Source organism: Rattus rattus, chromosome 12 (assembly GCF_011064425.1).
Source record: "Rattus rattus isolate New Zealand chromosome 12, Rrattus_CSIRO_v1, whole genome shotgun sequence".
Classification (NCBI taxonomy): domain Eukaryota; kingdom Metazoa; phylum Chordata; class Mammalia; order Rodentia; family Muridae; genus Rattus; species Rattus rattus.
Window position 1 is genome coordinate 3,936,780 of NC_046165.1, and position 22,139 is coordinate 3,958,918.

The 22,139-nt window shown below is 44.9% G+C and overlaps 1 protein-coding gene across 1 annotated transcript in view; it reads right to left on the reverse strand.

Annotated features, from left to right (window-relative positions):
- Ipo5 (importin 5) overlaps positions 1-20,243 on the reverse strand; it is a 37,107-nt gene extending 16,864 nt beyond the window's left edge. Inside the window, exons 1-10 of the mRNA XM_032917417.1 lie at positions 20,048-20,243; positions 13,502-13,582; positions 10,610-10,802; positions 8,768-8,870; positions 7,933-8,029; positions 7,501-7,605; positions 4,683-4,805; positions 4,478-4,598; positions 2,490-2,577; positions 1,639-1,745 (exon numbers count right to left, since the gene is read on the reverse strand). Of these exons, the coding sequence (XP_032773308.1) occupies positions 1,639-1,745; positions 2,490-2,577; positions 4,478-4,598; positions 4,683-4,805; positions 7,501-7,605; positions 7,933-8,029; positions 8,768-8,870; positions 10,610-10,802; positions 13,502-13,582; positions 20,048-20,137 (1,108 nt within the window). The 5' untranslated portion in view covers positions 20,138-20,243. The remainder of the gene's footprint in view (positions 1-1,638; positions 1,746-2,489; positions 2,578-4,477; positions 4,599-4,682; positions 4,806-7,500; positions 7,606-7,932; positions 8,030-8,767; positions 8,871-10,609; positions 10,803-13,501; positions 13,583-20,047) is intronic.
- Positions 20,244-22,139: the final 1,896 nt, after the last annotated feature.

The window sequence follows — 22,139 nt, forward strand, 5'->3', positions numbered from 1 at the left end:
CACCCAGCTTGCATACTCTTGTAATATTCTCTGGGCTTCACTTTTTCAAATTAGAAACTCACAAGCTCTATTTATTCGTTCTAGCAACCCTTACAAGCTAAATGTATGCAGGCAGTGTCTAGGGTCATGGTGGTGGCACACTCTTATCATCTGGAGGCAGGCAGAGGTAGTTAAATCTCTGAGTTCCAGGTCAGCTAGAGTTATGTAATAAAAACTCAAGACTAGAACCAGCAAGACGGCCAAGGGGGTCAAAGGAGCTAGGCCTGACAACCTGAGTTTGAACCGAGGACCCATATGGTAGATAACTAATTCCTACAAGTGTCCACAGACACACATGCATGTTGTGTGCATCCACAAACACATGCACAGGAAGAGCTGAACAGGTTGTGAGGAAGACATCAGTAAGCAGATGAGTGTAGAGAGCCTGAGCTCTCCACACCTTACTTGCCTGTCTCTTCTCTTTCCACCTTAAGACACACCCCCACCCCCCCACCCCCCGTCGCTGGGTACACATTAGGGGTAGTGTGTGCTTAGCATGTTAAGGGAGACCTGGGATTTAACTCTAACCCTAAACAAACCAAAGAATCCTGCACTGACAGCCTAGGCCTCCTTCATGTGGTTCCTATGATCTACCCCTCAGGTACATGGACATTTACATAAGATAAGCCAAGATTTCTGCAGCATGACAATGATTAGTGGTGATCATCAAATGCTAGGCAGCTGTCAGAAGAGAAACAAGCTGTCTTCTGTAGATATGACTGAAAACAAAAGCTTATGCTGTGTGCCTGCACTGCACAGCAGTCACAAAACCATGGACCAGTACAAAGATCTGAGAAAACTCTAACCAACGTTGAACAAACTCCTTTGTATGAAAGACTTGGAACTTAAACACACCTGTATTTTAAATTGTAAAAACGATCATCCTTATCAACTTTTTAAGTAGAAAACAAACTAAAATTAAGCAAAAGTAACAATAATATGGGCCTGATATGACTATAGGAACACAGCTGACCAAGGAACAATAACAAACTAACACAAATGGTTTGGCTTCTAATTGTACCCAATGAAAAATTGCCTCTTTTATCCCTATCTTTAAATTAACTGATTTATTTATTTGTAGGTAGGGTCTCATTTTGTCCATTTCCACACCCAAGTGACAGTCAGCCCTGGCATCACAGCTGTGTATCACCAATGCCAGGCTTCAGAGTTCCAGGCTACCTAAAACAGCAGCTGCCCCAAGCCAAATCAACAACAAAAGTTTCCTACCTCTATGCACTGATGCTAGTTCTAGAGGGAAGAGAAGTAATGATATCTTCAGCATTAAGGTAAAACTTTATTGTTGAGACAGCCTTGAACTTAGGAACCTCTTCATAGGCTCACAAGTGCGGGGACTACAAGAATGGTACCCATGCATGGCTCCTAAGAATACAGTCTTTAGTTTTAGACTGAATAGAATTTCGTCAGGAGAATATAAGAATTAGGTTAAACATTCTAGAAACAAGCAGATTAACTGTAAACAGTCTAGATGATTGTCAGAGCTTAAGCTTAAGAAGGGCACACGCGCTACTAGACTACGAGAAGTCAGAAAGGGAGCTTAGAAGTCAGAAAGGGAGCTTAGAAGTCAGAAAGGGAGCTCACCGTTTTGAAGCATTTGCATAATGTGTTCCTTAATCATTGGCAGGACGAGCTTCCCACCCAGTCCACAGGCCATTCGGTCCAATGCGCTCTCACCAGCAACTGCATTGCTAAATACACAATGAAATTAGAATAAGCAAAAAGGATACAGACAAATATCTGATAAGAATTCGGTCTTTGCTGTAAGTTGTGGGCTTAGAACCCTCCAGGTAGAGAAGGAAAAGGAAGGTAAGTAAAACATTGTGTGTGCTAAATTAGGGTGGATGTTGGGTTCTTGCATTTCAGGTGAGTGCTAGATAGGAGGTCTACACCTCCAGCCTGGCACATAGAAACTTCAGTCTACCAGGTCTGCTGTGCCCTGCTGTCCACAGCTTATTTTTCAAGAGTTAAGTAAATCAGCTATTGAGGAAAACTGTGTCTCTCCTAATCTAGAAAGACATTCAGTTAACCCGTGGCAGACACCTGAAGCTCATCTGCCTCTAAGATGTCTCAGGACGTACTCAGGCTGCTATCGGTCAACAGACCAGATCTTGATATCTCCCTCCCTCTCCACCCATCTCACACACACACAAAGACAGCCAGCCACTGACTTAATTCTTGAAAAAAACCCCAGACTAATGTATACATTTTGCTGTCATGGATATCCTTCCTGCTTTAACTTGAACTAACCAAGTAAAGTGTTGTTTTAAGATGATCCATTAAGTGATACAAAAATGCACCTAACAGAAAGGCAAACTTTAACGAGTTTAGAGATACAACTTGGTAAGGAGAGACAGGTCTCAGATCCTGCAGTCTCAGCCCCGTCCTCTGTTCACTACTAGGCTTCTAGCCCTAACCCAGGATTTGTAGATTACCTATCGAAATCATCATCTTCTAGCTCATCAGCATTTGCCCAGTCCTCGTCTTCTTCTAGGTCAACCATCATTGCCAACATCTGAGGAACTAAAGTCAAGAATTAATTTATACCTCAAGACTCTCAAGACTGAATTTATTTTATCTATGTGTTTTATTTTTAATATCCCCCCCCAAAAAAAGAAAAAAAAAAAGAAGAAATCCTCAAGAAATTCCCCCCCCCCCCGGAGCTGGGGACCGAACCCAGGGCCTTGTGCTTGCTAGGCAAGCGCTCTACCACTGAGCTAAATCCCCAACCCCAATCCTCAAGAAATTTAAGTGAGATTGATTTTTTTCTTCAAAGGATCGCATTTCCAGCCAGCTTGCCACACAGGTTCTACAGCCTTGTGTTCAAGCAAGCAGACTCTCTTCAGAATACTCTCCTGGAACCTACATAATGTGGATGGAGAGAAGTGACTACGAGTGGTCCAAGCAGGCCTTACAGAACTACAAAGCACCAGCCACTCCCTCCTGGGACCTGAGTGCCTGTGAAGGCTGGTAGGTTCTGAGTTCTTTAGATCACTCTGCATGAGTAACAGGGAAAACTGCATGCATCCCCCAATCTGCTTCTTCCTTGGCACATTCATACCTCTTAGCAACACACACTGTTTCTATTGAGAGCTTCCAATGCTAAGCCAGAATGCTGCCTTACGAATCTCTCTTGAGAGAAGAGCTTTGTTAGCTGTATCTGTTGCAATTGTCCTTTTCCCTTAAGCTCATGGTTTAGCTGTTGAGACAGGGTCTCTCGCAGCCCAGGCTGGCCTAGAATAGACCTTGTTAGTTTGAGCCTTGTCTTTTGGTAGACAGTTAATTTAGTATTTGCAATTATCCTGGTATCTTTATCTCTGGCTTGTAACTAAGCATTGAAAGTGCTTTCCTATTAAACTTCCACTTAGAAAACCTATCTAGATTTACTTGGATCTTTAACCAACTACAAATTATTATTTTTTAACACATCTGGGGTTGGAATTTTTCTTCTGTGTAAGTAAGCAGTTGTCTCACGACCTCTCCTCACTGGTCTCACAGGTCAGTTGTGGTTGTGCTTCCCTTGTGAGCCATCTCTTACACTCCTCTTTCTGCTTCCTTCCTCAACACACCAACAAACCCTGCACTGCTGCTTTTGAGGCCAAGCTCTCCATGATGCTCATCTGACCCATTCTGGCCAGCCCCTTAGCACCGTGCTCCCTCATAGCAGCTGTAGACCGAGTCTATGTGAGCAACTCCCACAGTCTGACTACAATGAGAACTTCTGTTTACTTCTGTTGGTCTCTGAATGGCCTGACCGGGTCTCATCTGCTTACCTGTTGTTTCTACCATGTTTCCTGTTCTTATCATTAATAACCTTATAAACTCTTAGATCAATAAGTAACAAGTAGTTTCCTTTGCTTCCAATCCTCAGTATGCTACTGCTGGCTTTGTCTGGAACTGGCAACAGACATACTCGTTCCTGCCTTTCAAGTTTTAAGTTCATCCTTCATCTATTCTTGCTCAGATACCTGCTAGCTCATGATGAAAAGGGACAGGTTGGTCCCAAAGCTAAAGTGTGTCCACAGCACAACAATCGCATGGCCTCCTGAGCACATGCAGCCCTCCCTGATGGGGGAGAGCTGAGTGGTCCTGTCTGCTCTGGGGAGCTGCAGCCATGCTCTCTCCTTTCTGTCCCCTGTCCAGTGTCCATTCTCTCTTCATCAGTTTGTACGCTATAAACTCTGCACACAATTTAAGAATGCCAATTTTAGTTCTAATACCTACCAGGTTTCAGAGATCCGCAAAGTCCTAACTAAAAGCAGATCCACAATATTGGGTTCAGCAAACATGTACAGACAGAGGCATCCCCAGATTCACCTAACTCAACACATACTCATTACTGAGTAAGCTGAGAAGCCACACAGTCCTAGCGAAGTGACTGGACAGTCCCCATCGCAGCCGTTGTCACAGAGCTTTGACTTACTGGTCTGTGCGATAATATTGGTGTGCTTTCTTAGCATAGCAGCTGCGGTCTCCGACAGCGTCACGATCACTTCCAGAGCAAGCTGGCGCTGCATGTTATTGAGGTTAGTGTCTCCACACAACTACAAAGACAAATTCGTACACATTCAGTAGTGTAGACTACTGGAACACGACAAGCAGAGCACTGATCTAGGGAGTCAACTTGCCTTTAGACTTAACTGTAGAGTTGCTTCTAAGTGAGGGCGCAAATACTTTGGCACAGTATCTGCAATCTCAACAAGGGATTTTAGGACCGAATCATCATTCTGGTAGCATGAGTCGTTGACAGCCTACAAATGAGGAAACAGAAAACAAATGCTGTGTTCAAGACTCACCTTGTGATGCAATGCCTCATTCCTAAGAAGCACTAAATACTTGACCAGTGCAATCAGGCAAGTGCAAATGTGTTCCTGGAGTTAAGAGAATACCTTTCCCTTTGAGGAACACACAGATACAGACAGACAGACAGACAGACAGACAGACAGACAGACAGGCAGACAGACAGACAGACAGACAGACAGACAGACACACACACACACACACACACACACACACACACACACACACACACACACACACACACACACACACACACTTAGGCCTGAGTCCTGAAAGAGGCAGACCTAAACTACAGTGAAACAGCATCCTAACTGTAAGAATGGCTTAATCACAACAAAACACTAGTTAGGGCCTGGAGAAAGGGGACCTCTTCTAAACTGCTGAGCACATGTGTTCATATAGCCACTCTGAAACCTATATGGCCGACGTCTAGAATGCAATCTCTTCTAGGAAGCAGTTCTTGCTTGACATATGATTGAGGTCAAGAAAAGTCAATGCCAGGAGATGCTTGCTCTGGCTGATGAGGGAATGGCAAGGTTCTCTCACCATAGATCTCCCATCATCACAAATGCCAAGTGTTTCTAAAAATGGGAAATCATGATCTGAGCCTAGAATGTAACAACTTATTTTTAGCTTTAGTTGTATCACAGGTTGGACCAATTACAACAAAAAAGAGGGGTAAACTGTGTATATAGTGACTACACCCAAACCTTTTCTGAGCCAAGATCCACTGTGTTAATTCTGGTTAGCCTGAGCTCACCATGTACACAAGGCTAGCCTCAAAACTCAAGAGACCCAGTGCTTTTGCCTTCAAGTGCTGCAATTAAGGAAGTGGGCCTCCACACCCAGCCCCGTCTGTTTGTCACTGCTCCCTAAAGAACACAACTTCTTACAGAGCATCTGCCTCCTGTTAGGTATCAGAAGCAAAACAGCCAGTTACACCAAAGTATATACGGTCGCGTATAAATTCAACACCATTTTATCGTAAAGGACTTTGGTATGAGCACAGTGTACTACATACACACATGTGGACTTTCCTATGTGCAGAGTGTACTGCACACTCACACATATATGGACTTTGGTATTTCCATAGTGTACTGCACACACTACCACACGTGTGGACTTTGCTATGTGCACAGGATACTGCACACACATACCCACGCATGTGGACTTTGCTATGTGCACAGTGTATGACAGTCTCCCACATGTGTGGAAGCCAAAGGTCGACATCAGGCATCATCTTCTATCACTCTCCACCGTAATTTCTCATTGACCCTGAAGCTTGCCCTTGGGCTGGTGTGGCTATCCCACTGAGCCCCCTGGGTCTACCTTGTCTCTGCCACTGTGGTCAGAAAATTTTACCAACAGAAAAAACAAGTGTGACTTGACCTATCAATGCCATCTGTCCAGTTTTAGCTATGTGCACAGATCACAGACTATTCTGATAGTTTTCTAGGGTAGTTGTGCCTAAGCACTTGCTTGTGGAAAAGCAAGCTCTTTTATTATATATCACATATTTGCTCAAAAACCTCCAGGTGTTGGGGGTTGGACAAGGCTGGACCACTACAGTACGGATACCAATTTTTGATTTGTGATTAAGGCAGGAGGCAGGCAGCCTTGGAGAACTAACTTGTCGCTGGGAACTAACAATGTGAGGAAGCATAAACTTAGAACTGCAAACGGCAGCAAGGCCTGCGGCCCTGTATGCACTCATGAGAACCCTCTACTTGGTAGGAATGTGCTCTTGGGCAAGTGTGTTCTTCCCGCTCACTTTCTCCTTGCACAGAAAGGGATGGAAATCTTATAGGCTATCTGGTAATTTAATAAATAAGCCCTTATACAACCTCTACAACAGACAGGTTTTTGTAACTATTAAGGGCTAAAAAAGCCTATGAAGGTCGAGATGTAGCTCAACTGTCGTCTGCCTAGTAAGCAGGAAGCTCTGTATCCCATTCTCAACACCTCATAAGACTGACGTAAAGTTCAGGACTTAGGAGGCAGATAGATTCAGGATGATGCTCAGTTCAAAGTCCTCCTTAGCTACTTAGCAAGCTATAGGCAAACACAGGCTACCTTTGATTTTACCTCACAAAGAAAACAATAAAAAAAAATCCTAAAAGAACAATCTACAAAACTCAACCAAAAAAACTGTCTTTTAATAGCAAAGGGTTGAGTTTGAGTGAAGCTAGGCTGTAAGAAGCTGTCTCAGCCACGGAGTGGGACTTGGGTGGGTGTAGGGGTGGGGAGGCAGATCTTTGAGTTCTAGGACAGCCTGGTCTACAGAGTGAACTCCTGGACAGCCAGAGAAATTCTGTCTCTGAAGAGCAGAACAGAACAAAACAAAATAGATCTTGTCTCAAAAAGCCTTTCAGGGAACCAGAGAATAGCTCAGGAGGTAATGTCACCTGCAGCCAAGACTGCAATCTGAGCTTGATCCCCGTGACTCAGAGTAGAGGGACAGAATGAATTTTCCCATTTGTCTTCTGAAGTTCACAGATCAGGAACCCTTGCAAGGACAGTGAATGCAGGCTCAATGGGTACACATGTCCATGCCCACTGACTGAACCTACAATGGATGAGAATGCAATCCCTGGAAACCAGCGTCAGGAAGGAGTGCGTGTGGCCCACACGAGGATGTGCTCTCACCTGTAGGAACCCAGGCAGCAGGTCTGCGAAGTGTTTGAACAAAGCGACGTTGTGCTCGTTAGCAAGGATAAAGGCAGCTGTAGCTCGGGCAGACAGTGTCCGGATCTGCAAGGGAGGCAGGAGTCACCCGTGAGGGGTTCGGCAGACTCCAGTGAATCCAGCATTTATTAAGGCATAAGAGTCAAAATGGGGGCTGTCAGGATGACTAAGAGGGCAATAGTGCTCGCAGCACACGCTTGGTTCCCAGCACCCACATAAAGGTAGAAGAGGGCCTACCCGACAGCTGCTATCTTCCTGTGGACATGGAGATGCCAACACTCACCCCGACAGAAACAGAACCGAAAAACAGTGGGTACAAACAGCCCTTTACCCCACTGACTCAGGTCACAGGTCAGACCTGAAGCTGGTGGAAATAGAAGTGAAATGTTTTACCGAAGGATGTTCCTGATCTTGCATACACTGAACTAACATTCGTTTGATGACGTCCAAATAGTGCTGTTGCTGGTTCCCAAAAATTCCAGGAAAGTTCCTAAGAAATGATTCAGAAGACCGGACTTTAAAAGCTATACCATCTTTCCAGTACTCACCAGTCCTTAAATCACACCTACTACACATTCTAAGTGGGTGAATGAAAGAAGGCAGTTGAGCTGCACACTGAGAGAGCAGCAGGCCACTCCAGGCCCCCTTTCTCCTATCTCAAGTAGAAGACAAGCTACGGATGGGAGGAGAAGCCACACCTGAGGTTCGCACACTGACCACCTGCGTCCAGTCTTAGTGACCCAGGACAGTCAAGCTGTTTCACTGTGCTTCTGGAGAGCTAAATGCAACACTGAACCACACCAGTGATGTGTCTAGAGTCCGTTACGTACTGCTTACGCCGGCACAGGGACAGACCCAGCTGCTGCTATCGTACAAAGCAGCCAGCCATGCAGCAGTCACCGAATGCTGTGACAAGCACTTCTCTAAATACAATGAAGTCTGTTAAAATATGGAATGGCCACAGAAGACCCAGAAACATCTTCCGCAGGGTTCCCATGTTCAAAATAACAAGGTGGTTTTTTAAAGTTACACTTGGTCCTGTGTGGAAACACTTCAGAACTGTCAGACACACACGGGAATTGCCAAGTGTGAGAAGAGCAGCTGTTCCTTCTTTCACACTGGTTCCAACACAAAGACAAAACTCAAGAAACTATAACGCAGAACTTCCAGGCTAAAACAAGATGTTAGTGACAATAAAGTTTTCAAAATACTAAAACAGATTATATACCAAAATATGTGAAGGGCAGCTTCCCGGAGTCCCATGTTTTGTGAGCTGACTGAATCAAAGAGGAACTTCAAACCTTCAGGCCACTGGTTGTTGCCATCCTCATCTACAAATACAAAATCCAGACATGACGTGTACAGCTCAAACTTCATAAATTTGTGTGACTCACAATGCACAGCAGCACAGATGCCTCCCATGCTACTGACGTCCATTAAACCACTCTGCCACAGCGGCAGTACTGGGACAGGGCAACTGCATGGGACAGTGGTGTCAGCACACACTGTAGAGTAAGGAGCACTTCCGTTTGCTAAGTGTTTGGGCACACACACCCACAGCTACACCCACACCTTCTCCCTCCCCAACTGTTGAAATGAAAGTAGTTATTACTTTCATACTGGAGAAAACACCGGGAATCCCTGGAACTAGAGATGCTGTTGTTTGTGAGGCAGGGCCTCACTACATAGTCCCACACCAGCCTTGCCCTGTTAGAGCATCACGTGACCAGCACACGCTGTGCAGTGTATATAGGGTGCTAGGTATGTGTCATAGGACACCATCAGTGTTTTTTTAACAAGACGAAAAAAATACAAAGTTGAAGCCAGACCTGGTGGTGCAGGCCTCAAACCCAACTTAGATAGGACAAGAAAATCGCAACTTCAAAACCATCTCATGGATAGTAGTAAAGCGCTTTCTGCCTAACGTGTGAGGCTTTACATTCAACTTTCAGTTCAAAAGGAAAAAAATGAGCAAAGAAGCCCACGTACAGTCCCAGCACCTGGGAGGCTGCAGAGGATTGCCCTAAGCCCACAGCCAGCCTGGACACACAGGGAGTAAGCATACAAGGTCCTATGGCCTTTAGAGGCTCACTGCTCACACTGCCACAAGTAACCACGAGTCTGGGGCAGCCTAGACACCCGTCAATCTGTTTGTCTTCTTCCTCCTTTCTTTCCACCATTATCTTTCTTTTTAAAAAGCTGAACATTGAAAACAACCAAATTCCCGTTTTTAACTTTATTTGTGGTTTAGGCATTAAACCCTAAGTCCTGGACATACTAGTCAAGTACTCTACGTACTCCTGCCACAAAAGGCCCTTCCACTGTTCAAGCTTAGGGATGATTACAAGGAGAGCTGACTCAGGTGGTTAAGAGCACTGACTGCTCTTTCAGAGGTCCTGAGTTCAAATCCCAATAACCGTATGGTGGCTTACAACCATCTGTAATGGAATCTGATGCCCTTTCTGGTATGTCTGAAGATAGCTACAGTGTACTTATATATAATAAATAAATCTTTAAAAAAAAAAAAACAAAACAAGGAGATTAAGATAGGTCCAACAACACAAAACAACAAAGCATGCATGTGCTATGAGACCCTGAATCAAAGACAAAAACTGTCTACAGGACACCTTGAATAGAAATTGTTAAAATATTAGAACTAGATTTTATAAATACCTGTAATCTTTAGCTATAAAGATAGAATCTAAAATTATATTCATTTTGATAGAATACAGTTTTTCGATAGCTATAAATATTCTAGTTTAAAAACCAAAAGGACATGAAAGTTGGGCACGTTGCCTTTCTCCTGCTGTCCCAGCATTCAAGGATCTGGGGCAGGACTCATATGAGCAAGAGACCAACCTGGCCTATAGAAGCACCAGCCACACAATGTGGAGGGAGAGGAAAGGACCAGGTACAGTCGTAGACGCTCTTATTCACGGCACACAGGAGGACAGGGTGGGGCAGCTGCATGTGCCAGGACATTAAGGCTAATTAGGACCAGGTCTCAAAAATGTCCAAAGAAACAGAGGCAACTAAAGAGCCCTTCCCTTGTACCCTACTGTGCACAAACCTATTAAATTCCTGGCCAATTCTGCAGCAATATCACAGATTTTCTTCCTCATGCTGGACTGTGTTTCCATCTGAATGATCATCAGCAATTCACTCTTGATGGCGGTCTGGACATCTGATGGAAGAGCTGGATAGACTTCATCAAATGCAGAGGACAAAAGACGTCTTAGGAGAACAGCGGCCATTTGTCTAGCCTATAAATAGATAACATTGTTATTAACCTTGTGTCTTACTAGAGAAAATATTTCCAGCCCTTTGCCATGGATGGGTTTCATTGTCCTATTTTTACAACTTACTTCAAAGTACCTTTTCTTTTTTTAGGGGGAGGTGCAGCAAACTTTATTGATAGTATTTAAGGGAGTAGGTAGTTCTCTCTAGGCCCCTCCTGTCATGGGGGTCTTGGATGAAAATTGGGAGATGCTCAGTATAGTCATAATAATCTATCTTGCACAGGCAAGAAACTCCAAACACTTGAAAATTCAAATTGATCCTTCTGGGGAACTATTGATCACGTGCCCACCTGGCTTTGCCTCCCTACCTTACCTTCTGCTCCGTTTGGACTACTCTTGTCATTAACTGCCCTTCCTCATTAGTCTCTGGTAAAATGCTATAGAATCCATTTATGATTCTCTAGTGTGAGCAAATCTGCAAGTTGCCAGTAGTTATAAAGTATTGATCTAACTCAGGTGTACACTGAGATTCACATTAAAATCTACGGAGCTGGGTGTTGGTGGCAACAGCGCACGCCTCTAATCCCAACAGTTAAAAAGCAGGGGCAGGCTGATCTCTGAGTTCCAGGACAACGAGGGCTACACAGAGAAATCTTGTCTCAAAAACAAAAACAAAAAAAAATAAAGCCAAGAAACTCCTGTGGAATATATTTACGATGACTTCTTGAGTTAACCACAAGTTCAGGGGAGTGACAGTCAGGATACAGAGGCTCTTTCACAGCTAACATCTGAGCCATATCAAGGTTTGCACAAATTTAACATGGCTTCACTTTGTGACTGCCTTCACAGTATTAGGTGGCTCCCTTGTTAGCCATCGAGCAGAGCAGCCAGCTGTTACTGTTAATCACCCTGTGAGGATCTCCACACCATTCTGAATTACAGTGTGCAGAAGGACTGGCTAACAGCTACTGTACACTGCTCTCTTCATTTCCAACAAACATCATAAGCAAATGCTTGACTGTTAGCAGAGAATGTTTAGGACCTTGCTATATATGCAAAGCTTGTAGGCAGGGTTTTCTAGACCCAAGCATTTAACACTTTTAAATAGTAAGAGACATTCAGTACTGGAAGGACACTGCTTTATGGTAGGAAACAATAAAATTAAGTACTAAACACACAAGAAAAGCAAACTATAAAAGGCATTTTTACCACGGAGGAAATACATTAAAATTCCAGTAAATCTGAATCTTGTACAATAGATAATTCGCTAAAGGTCCTAACTCCCTGGCTAGGCAGGGACAGAAGACTCACAATTACAGATGGCCTAGGTACAATGTGAGACCAATTTTTTTAAAAAAAATGGTGGACCGGGGAGATGAAAGCTAGGTATGGTAGCATAATCCCAGGGATGGAAACCAGAACCCTGAGAAATCCTGTGGCTTGCTGACTAGCCAGTCTAGCCAAATCAGTGAATTTCTGGTTCAGTGAGAGATCCTGTCTCAAAGATAAAGGGGAGTATGTGTGTAGAGACCTGAGTCACCCTCTGGTCTCCAAATATACACGCACACACACAGGAACATATACACAGTTAAAAACAAACCAAGAATCTGGAATGTACCTTTCTTTCTTGGAACCTGTCCTTTTGTGCCTAAATCCTCATTATAATGGTCCTTCTAAAATTATATAAAAACAGCTGAGTGTGGTGCACACCTTTGATCCTAGCATTCTGGAGGCAGAGGCAGGTGAGTTGCTGTGAATGAGGCTATCCTGGTCTACAGAGTGCGTTCAGGAAACTGTCCTGAGCGTCTCTCCAGCACACATGCTTCATGTAGAAGTGGCATGCACACGTCTTATAAGCTTGTTTTCAAACTACCTGGTTAACGTCAATGCTGTTGAGGGCTGGGGACGCTCAGTGCCTGCTGTTCTCGAGAAGACCTGGTGTCGTCCCCATCCACACGTCGGTTCACAACAGTCTGTAGGCACTTATCGGGTACATATATATACACATGTACACAAAACATCTTATGCACATAAAATAAGTCAATCTAGGGCTGGAGAGACGGCCCAGTGGGTAAGAGCACCGACTGCTCTTCCAGAGGTCCTGAGTTCAATTCCCAGCAACCACATGGTGGCTCACAACCATCTGTGATGGGATCTGATGCCCTCTGCTGGTGCGTCTGAGGACAAGTACAGTGCATTCATATAAAATAAGTCAATCTAAATTTCTCTTCAAATACTTTGCAAATAGAACTTTTCTTCCTTTAGAATAGTTCAATGAGAGAATCCAATTTTTATAGCTAGAAAATTTATTTGTTATGTGTGTAATGCCAGACACTTTGAAAGAGGCAGGAAAATTGTGAATTTCCAGGACAGCCTAGAATATACAACCCCCATCTCAAAACTAAGTAAGATCTTCCTAAAAGTAATTATATATAAAGAACTAATTATTAACTACCTTAATAGGCCATAAAGATTCTGGATGGGGTTGGGGATTTGGCTCAGTGGTAGAGCGCTTGCCTAGGAAGCGCAAGGCCCTGGGTTCAGTCCCCAGCTCCAAAAAAAAAAAGAACCCCCCCCCCAAAAAAAAAAAAAGAATCTGATATATGTAGTGAATTATTAGATCTCATTGTCACTGAGCATCCCTCCGTGAGAGAGAGAGAGAGAGAGCGAGAGAGCGAGAGAGCGAGAGAGCGAGAGCGTGCGTGCGCGCACGCGCGCGTTACCTCCTCAGCGGCTGTGGTGTTTCTGATGGCTTGTAGGAGGAATGTGATCTTGGACCGGCCTGGGATAGTCTCATAGGTTTCCTGCATGAGACAAGGGAAAGTTGAGATAAAATGTTAGAAAACTGCATGAGCGAATCGGTGAGGACACACGGGTGAGGACACAGTACGTCACTGCTGACGTTGGCAGTTTCTTTTGGGTGTGAAGTGCTCTACTCCAGACGGGTGAGGAAGGAGCTCTCTACTTACCTCTTCATGTGTGCACACTTTCAAACTTATGTCCCCTGGTTAACAAAAAAGATTAAGTAAATAAAAAATCTGCAATGTGGGGCTGGAAAGAAGATTCAGTAGTGAAGAGCATGATTGCTCTCTGAGGACCTGGTTTGATTACCATGGCCCTGTGGCTCATAACAGACAATCCAGTTCCAGGAGTGTCAAATAGAACATGACCACAATGTACTACTGCAAACAAGAGCTAACTCTGATATCCGTAAATATAGTACATATCAAACTACATATCGCATAATATAGTACATATCAAACTACTTAATCTTGGGGTTGGGGATTTAGCTCAGTGGTAGAGCGTTTGCCTAGCAAGCGCAAGGCCCTGGGTTCGGTCCTCAGCTCAAAAAACAAAAACAAAAAAACCCAAAACAAACTACTTAATCTTGGCAACATTTTCAAATCACAATTGCTTAAAAACTCCTTAGCTAAAGCAAGAGAAAGAATCCAAATTCTTTATGCTATATTTTCAAGGAAGGAATATTCTATTTCTCAAATGACTGTAGTCCAGAGAAATTTGGCTAAAAACAAAACAAAACAAAACCAAAAAAAAACCAAAAAAAAAAAAAAGAACAAAAAACAACAACAAAAAAAAAAACAAACCAAAAACCAAAAACAAACTCCAATGTCGAATCTGGATCTATTAAAAATGGTTTGTGGATCAGAATGCCTTTCTTCTCTCCTAAGGTAGTATCAGAGCACACAGTACTGTGTCAGCAGTAGGAAGAAGGCAGATGACATCAGTCAAAAGCGAGCTCAGTGGTATTCCCCTGTGGACGAGTACAAACACTCAGCCCTAAAACCATACATGTAAGAAATATACAGACTGAGCAGACTATATTTAGCAACATATGCACATATATATGTATATATGCATGCAATATGAGGGGTTTTTTTAAGCCCTGAATTTGAAGGAGAGTTGGGAGGGGTACATGGGAAGGCTTACAGGAAGGAAAGAGAAGGGAGAAATATAATTAATTATATTAAAATCTCAAACAACAACAACAAAGCAAAATTCTTAGAATAGGTCCCAAACCAGTCTCGACTTATTTGAAAAGAATTCATGCATGAGAAGTCTAATAGCGGACCTCTCACCTGAACACTAGATCAGGTTAAGCACGTTTGTAGTATTGTACCTGGAAAAGCTCTTAATGACCTTTCTACCTGTCTGTCTAAAGTAGATTTAGTTTCTTAGCAGTCTTAACTTTGAAGACCTTACTTGCTGTCACTGGATTTTCAAAAACGACACAGGAAGAAAATAACGGCTACTGAGAACCTGTCCTGGTATCCCTATAAACCCTCTAAGTGCATCACAGCACCTGAGATACTGGCAGAGAAGGTGAGCAACCTTGATCCCCTGAAATCACTTAAAATGGAAGACAACAATGAATGACAGAGCCTGGGCTTCCAAGACAACCATTCTTCAAATGTCTCTGGCACCCACAGCTCTGGGTCTCATTCTTGGGACTAGCATGCTCAAGAGTTCTACTTACTTTTTTTTTTTTTTAATATTTATTTATTATGTATACAACATACAGCTTTCTGCCTGCACGTACACCCGCATGCCAGAAGAGGGCATCGGATCTCATTACAGATGGTTGTGAGCCACCATGTGGTTGCTGGGAATTGAACTCAGGACCTCTGGAAGAGCAGTCAGTGCTCTTAACCTCTGAGCCATCTCTCCAGCCCCCTTACATAAGTTTAAGTCCCGAAACACCTTAGTCTAGGGAAAAGCTTTCTGTGGGGGAGGTGAACCTAAGGCCTGCAGTCCGACTGTGAGATAAAACACATGATCTAAACACGTGATCTAGGGGGCTGGAGAGGTGGCTCAGAGGTTAAGAGCACTGACTGCTCTTCCAGAGGTCCTGAGTTCAAATCCCAGCAACCACATGGTGGCTCACAACCATCTGTAATGAGATCTGACGCCCTCTTCTGGAGTGTCTGAAGACAGCTAGTGTACTCATATAAATAAAATAAATACATCTTAAACACGTGATCTAAAACACATGCTCCAACAGTGCTGAAAACAGCGCCCAAAGGTCTACAAGCTGAGGTGCTGCGCTGAGTTTATTACAAAAATGACACAATTTATGTAAAATATGGGCTGATTACAAAATATACATGTGTCTTGAAATTTTTCACTTAAATTTTTACCAAAGCAACTAAAGAACACAGCAAAGCTGTCACTAAAAAGTCATACAGAGCACGTGGAAGGCCAAAGCAAGAATGAAGCTCGCTGCCTGCAGTTCCAGGCCAGCCTTGGCTACAGGGTAAGACTCTTGTCTAGAAAACAAAAATACAAATAATCAGCAAGCAACACTCTCCTCTAAGTGAAAAACCCCAAAGAAGGAAAACTCCTGTTACAGGACTAACAATATATTAAACCTCTTAATTCCCTACCCAGCAGAGTTAGACAGACCCAACCTTATGAGACTCCTACCATACATAACCAAAACCTGTCCAGCACTGCACCCCCCTCCCTGCCCACAGAGGAGAAGTTCTCTACCTGCTCACTCCATCAGGTTTAGGGCAGTTCCTTGCATGAGAAAATACCAAAGAGGGAGCAAGGAACTTCTACTTTAGAAAGATCTTGGTTCCCTAACCAAGTATATTTTCCAATGTTATCCTTCTTCAATACAATTATTATCAGTGAGGAATTTTAAGAATTAAAGTTCATGGGGTTGGGGATTTGGCTCAGTGGTAGAGTGCTTGCCTAGGAAGCGCAAGGCCCTGGGTTCGGTCCCCAGCTCCGAAAAAAAGAAAGAATTAAAGTTCATGGGGCTGGAGAGGTAGCTCAATGGTTAAGAACACTGACAGTTTTTCCAGAGGTCATGAGTTCATTCGAATCCCAGCAACCACATGGTGGCTCACAACCATCTGTGATGGGATCTGATGCCCTCTTCTGGTGTGTCTGAAGTCAGCTACTCATATACATAAAATAAAAATAAAAAAAGAATTAAAATTCACACACAATTAATGTCAGATAAAAATGCCCAACTATAGATACTATGAATGCTTTTGAATTGCTTGCCAATTATTTATTTAGTTCCTTATTTGTATTAGTTATTGTATTCCAAGACATATGAACATCCAAAAGAATCTTCCTTCTCTCCCCTCCTTCCTGTTTTGAAGTTGGGTCTCTTTATTCAGTCCTGGCTGGCAGGCCTGGAACTTAACTAGACCAAACTGGCCTTGAACTCAAAGATCCTCCGGACTTGGCTTCCCCAGTGCTGGAATTAAAGTCATGTGCTAGCTACCAAGCTGTACTGGCTGGTTTTATGTGTCAACTTGACACAAGCTGGAGTTATCACAGAGAAAGGAGCCTCAGTTGAGGAAATGCCTCCAATGAGACCCAGCTGTAAGGCATTTTCTCAACTAGTGATCAAGAGGGAAGGACCCAGCCCATTGTGGGTGGTGCCATTCCTGGGCTGGTAGTCTTGGGTTCTATAAGAGAGCAAGCTGAGCAAGCCAGGGGAAGCAAGCCAGTAAGTAACATCTCTCCATGGCCTCTGCATCAGCTCCTGCTTCCTGGGTTGTTTGAGATCCAGTCCTGACTTCCTTTGCTGATGGACAGCAATGTGGAAGTGTCAGCCCAACTTGCTTCTTGGTCATGATGTTTGTGCAGGAATAGAAACCCTGACTAAGACACAAGCCCATCTCAAAATCATTTCCTTAAATATGAGAAACATTTTCTGTAAAGTTAGAACGTTCTCGTAGACTTGGAAAAAAAGTCTTTTAGAAAGACTTTCAACCACTTCAAAAAAATGTAACAATCTGACTTTCACTGTTTGACTCCTTATAAGAGTAAAAGTAACCTTAGTCAAGAGTCTGGTATTGATGTGTCAACTAAGTATTTTTATTTTGGTTGAATAAATTACAAATATACTCTTGGAGCCCGTGCCAATTTCTCAGCTCCAGTAAAGTATTCTCATATTTGTTTCCTCAGACTTAGTATTTCATTTGTTTAGGTTACTTACAAATTCCCCATTCAAAGGGGGGCACTGAGAGCTTCTGTGCAGTCGTGCGTGTGTGCATGCGTGTGCGTGTGCGTGCTTTTCTAGGAAGTTTTATTTACAACTTAGTATTATACCATATGGTATCAAGGACCTCCCCCACCCCAAATTTACTCTTTTGCCAAACTAAGAAAATTCTGTGTCACAAAACTTATTTTCTATATAAGCATGTTTTCAGGTTATACTAAGGAAAAATGTAGTATCTAAATATTTTCACTAGGAATAGAGCACTAACTTATTCGTTTCCGATTGTTCTTTATGAGAAAATGTGCTGAATGCTACTAACTATCCCTAAAGAGATAAAAGATTTACAACAGGCACCAAATTGGAATTCAAGCTGAACCAGACACTGGTATTTAGCTCAATAGAAGAGAGATTCCCACCAGGCCTGACAATAGACTTAAGCGACTGGAGGGAAGGGGAGAATTAAACTAGCTTACTAATTACAAAGCAGTTCTGCTCTGCAACACATGGAGATTTCTATTATAGAGTGGGATTAAGAACTTGCTTTGGTCTAAAAAAATTACCTCGAGTTTGCAGAAAGTTACAAAATGTTTAGGCATCATCATATCCCATGCAGAAACTGTTGCAAGTAATACATGCATGCTACTTCTAAATACATATACCACCTTTAAGATGAACCTGGCAAAGCATGTCCAGACAAGTGTACATCTAGTCCCATGTACAGTACACTGTGAACACACTACAAGACAAGTGTACATCTAGCCCCATGTACACAAGCCCATCTTGAATACCTTCAACACACCACAAGCATCAAGTACTCATTTATAGGGAGATGCTGGTATAAATAATGCACCTTATTTATATAATGTGTGATCTTCTGGGTGACAATGTGAAATGAACCCAGGGAAAATTCAAATCGCAGAATTATGCATACTATAAATCCACTCCGGTAACATGATGTATATATGAATGCTTTTAAAGATACATTTTCAAGGAAGACTCATGAAATACTCAAACGTGGAGAATGGGTGAAGAATTGTACCGTTTGAATTTCACCCTATATATTGTGTTTTACTTGAATAAGGCAGGCATGGGAACCTGTGCACTCAGGAAAGCTAGGCTGGGGGAGGTGGGGCGGGGGGCTGCTACAGGTTTGAGGGCCTTTGTAAACTAGAGCCAAACCTTGTTATGTTCCCTCCCCCCCAAATTAATTTTAAAAGTACCACTAAAAAAAGAGATAGTTTAAAGTGGCATTTCACACATAAGTTAAGTTTCCAACTTATTTACTTACTAAACTAAGTGTGGCCAGAATATCCTTTCTACTCAAAGCAAAATTAGCAACTGTGTTTTAAAACACAGCTCTCAACTTTAGGTCGGTAAGTACAAGACATGTCAACTTCACTAGCGACATGTAAAATACATCTTTGCTCTGTAAATAAAGGTATCGACACATCTTCAGAGTCTCCTAAAAAATCACTTCAGACACATGGTTCGCAAGGAGCTCCACGTATCAACTTTCCTAGGAATTACCTCACAAAAATCTGAGCTTCAACACTAACAATGTATCATCCGTCTTCTATTGAGCTAATAGGATTATTGCAAATGGGTTTACAACTGCATCTGAAATGGAACTCTTGAACTAAGACAGATTGAGAACGATCTGGGTTATATGAAAAGAGATGGCACTGGCCCAGTTAAAACAGTCACACTCCCCAGTATTACCCATTTATAAACCCAAATCTCTAGGGATCAAACAAAATTTGAAGAGCAGAGCGAGGTGGTCGGCAGGAATCCCTCAAAGGCAACTTCACACGATCTTGAAGGGACCCAGCTTGTGCAGCTCCTTTCAGAAACCAAAAGGGGGCTGGAGGGAAAGACGCCGTAAGGCAGCGACAAGCAGGACACACGTTTCCCAGAGCGGGGATGGGGAAGGGAGCAGCAGGGGTGGGGGAAGCGGGCCGGGTCCGGAGCTGCCCGGGTCTGGCGGCCCTAGAGGGCTGGTGGGCCACGCGGGGAGTCCGGGGCCCGGGTGCGGGGCCCGCGGGCGGGGCAGCGCGTCAGGCGCTGTGGCACGTGTGCGCGGGTCGGCGGCGAGGCAACCGGCGCCGCCGCTGCACGGGCCGGAAGGGCCGGGGCCGGGCGGGAGGCGCGCACGTGGGCTGTGGAGCCGCTGTCCGCCAGCCGGGCCGACCTGCGCCGCTCCGCCGGCCGACGAGCGCCCAGGGCCAGTGGGCCGGCCGCGAAGGGAAGGATCAGCGCGCCCGGGTCGCGGGGCCGCCGATTCGCTTACCTCCGCCTGTTTCCGGACCACATTGTCGGGGCTGAGCAGGTTTCCCAGGAGCAGGTAGAACTGTTGCTGCTCCGCCGCGGCCGCCGCCATTGCGCTAGGCGTGAGAGAGAGAAGGAGGGAGCTGTGAGGCGCGCTGGCGGGCCGGCGGGAGGGTTGGGGGCGGGCCCAGCGCGGCGACCGGCACCAGCGGCGGCGCGGGTATAGGGGCCGGGCAGGAAGGGCGGGGCCGAGGGGCCAAGGGAGGACGGGGCGGAGCCTCGCGCCCTCTCACCCCGCCACGGCTGCCGGCGCCGGCGTCCCATTGGCTCGCGGCGCGGGGGGCGTGCCCGAGGCCGCCCCCTGGAGGGCCACGCCGATTGGCCACGCACCCTGCGGTGTCGTCACTCCAGCGCGCGCCGGGAGGCGGGCCTAGCGGGTGTGTGTGGTGGCTCTAGGGCCGCTGTACAACGAGGTTGGGGTTCTCGGGGCGCGGGTGGGGAGGAGCCGACCCGGCCGGGCTGCCGCGAGGGGCGTGAGGCCGGGCCCAGAGGAGGGGCCAGCTCCAGAGCGCGGGAGATTTCGGCGCCGGGGGCTGGCTGGATTCCCTTCCCTGCCGCCAGTCGCGTGGCCTCGCCTTAGGGCTTTGGGGCCCCGGGACCTCCCACCCCAATCTCCCCAGCAGCGGATCACAGACACACACGCCTCTGCAGACCACTCCATCTGTCTGACCCTGTGATGTCGTGTCGTCCCCCTCAGCCTGTGACTCAGGCCGCCCCTACCCTCCGCTGTCCTGTGACTCATGTCCTGGGACTGTCCCGGAAGAGGGGTTGCTCATCACCGGCTCTCCCCCTGCACTTCTCCACCCGGGATCGAAGCACACACGCTCCCATCCGGGAACTGCCATCCGTCCTGGTGTTTGGAGCTTCTTTGCTCTCTAAGGATGGGAGAAGGCATGAGCCACTCCCTAACGTGGTTGATCTTATGATAGTTGACGCAGGCCAGCACGGAGGGGACCAGAGACTGCCTCCCTCCTCTTCTCTGAACCCCAATGCTTACACACCAGGGTTGGTCCATCATTCTGTCTGGGGCTGCCTAAGCTGAGAGAGCAGAACTCAAATCGAAACCCTTTGAGAATCAAATGCTCATACCAAGAGAAAAAACCGACTCCCAAACTAATGTATGAAATGGTCTGACATGGAAAAAACAATGTGGCCCAAGAGTGAAAGAGCACCCCCAGTTGGAAACCAGTTCTGCAAAATAGATGGGTTGGCCCCCAAAGAGAACGCAATCAGGGTTGCAGCTACGACTGTAGAGGGGAGACCTTTCTCCACAATTCAGATTCCGTTGTAAAAATCTTGGCTGGTTCTCAACCCCCAAATTTATCCAGGTCCTTTGCCCAGACTCTTTTGAAAGCCTACTGTGTGTCCAAAGCTGAGGATGACAGCAGGAGGAAAGGGTGTCTTGAATTAAAAGGACTCTACTACTTCTGAGTAATTGGTTTCCACAGCCTGAGGCAGGTAACTGCAGCTCAGCAACTCATGGATTTTTCTTGAAGTTTGTTTTTTTTTTTTTTTTCTTCTGGCAATTGTGTGTTTTGAAAGTCTTAAGTATTTTTTTCTTGGGTGATTTTAAAGGTTGGTCTTACATCATCCGTGGTCAGGTCATGCAAAATCTGGCCAGAAGCCCTGGGCTAACTTGGATCTGGGCTAACTTGGAATTGTAAGAACCAGCCAAAACTTCTACAGTGGCATTTAGTTGGTTTGTGGAGAAAGTTATCGCCTCTAGTTTTAGCTGCCACACTGGCAGGGTTCTCTTTTCTACAGCAGGCAAGCACAACTATTGTGTAAAACTGGTTTCCTACCTGGAATTCATTCTTTGGCCACATTTGTTTTCCTCAAGGTTAGACCATTTCGTACATTAATTTGGAGTCGATATTTTATCTTGATGTGTGTGTGTGTGTGTGTGTGTGTGTGTGTGTGTGTGTGTGTGTGTGAGAGAGAGAGAGAGAGAGAGAGAGAGAGAGAGAGAGAATAGGACATGAATTCCTCATTCAGAGTTCTTAAAGTTTGGGGAATCTCATACTAACCAATTTTTAATTAACTAGGTAACAGTG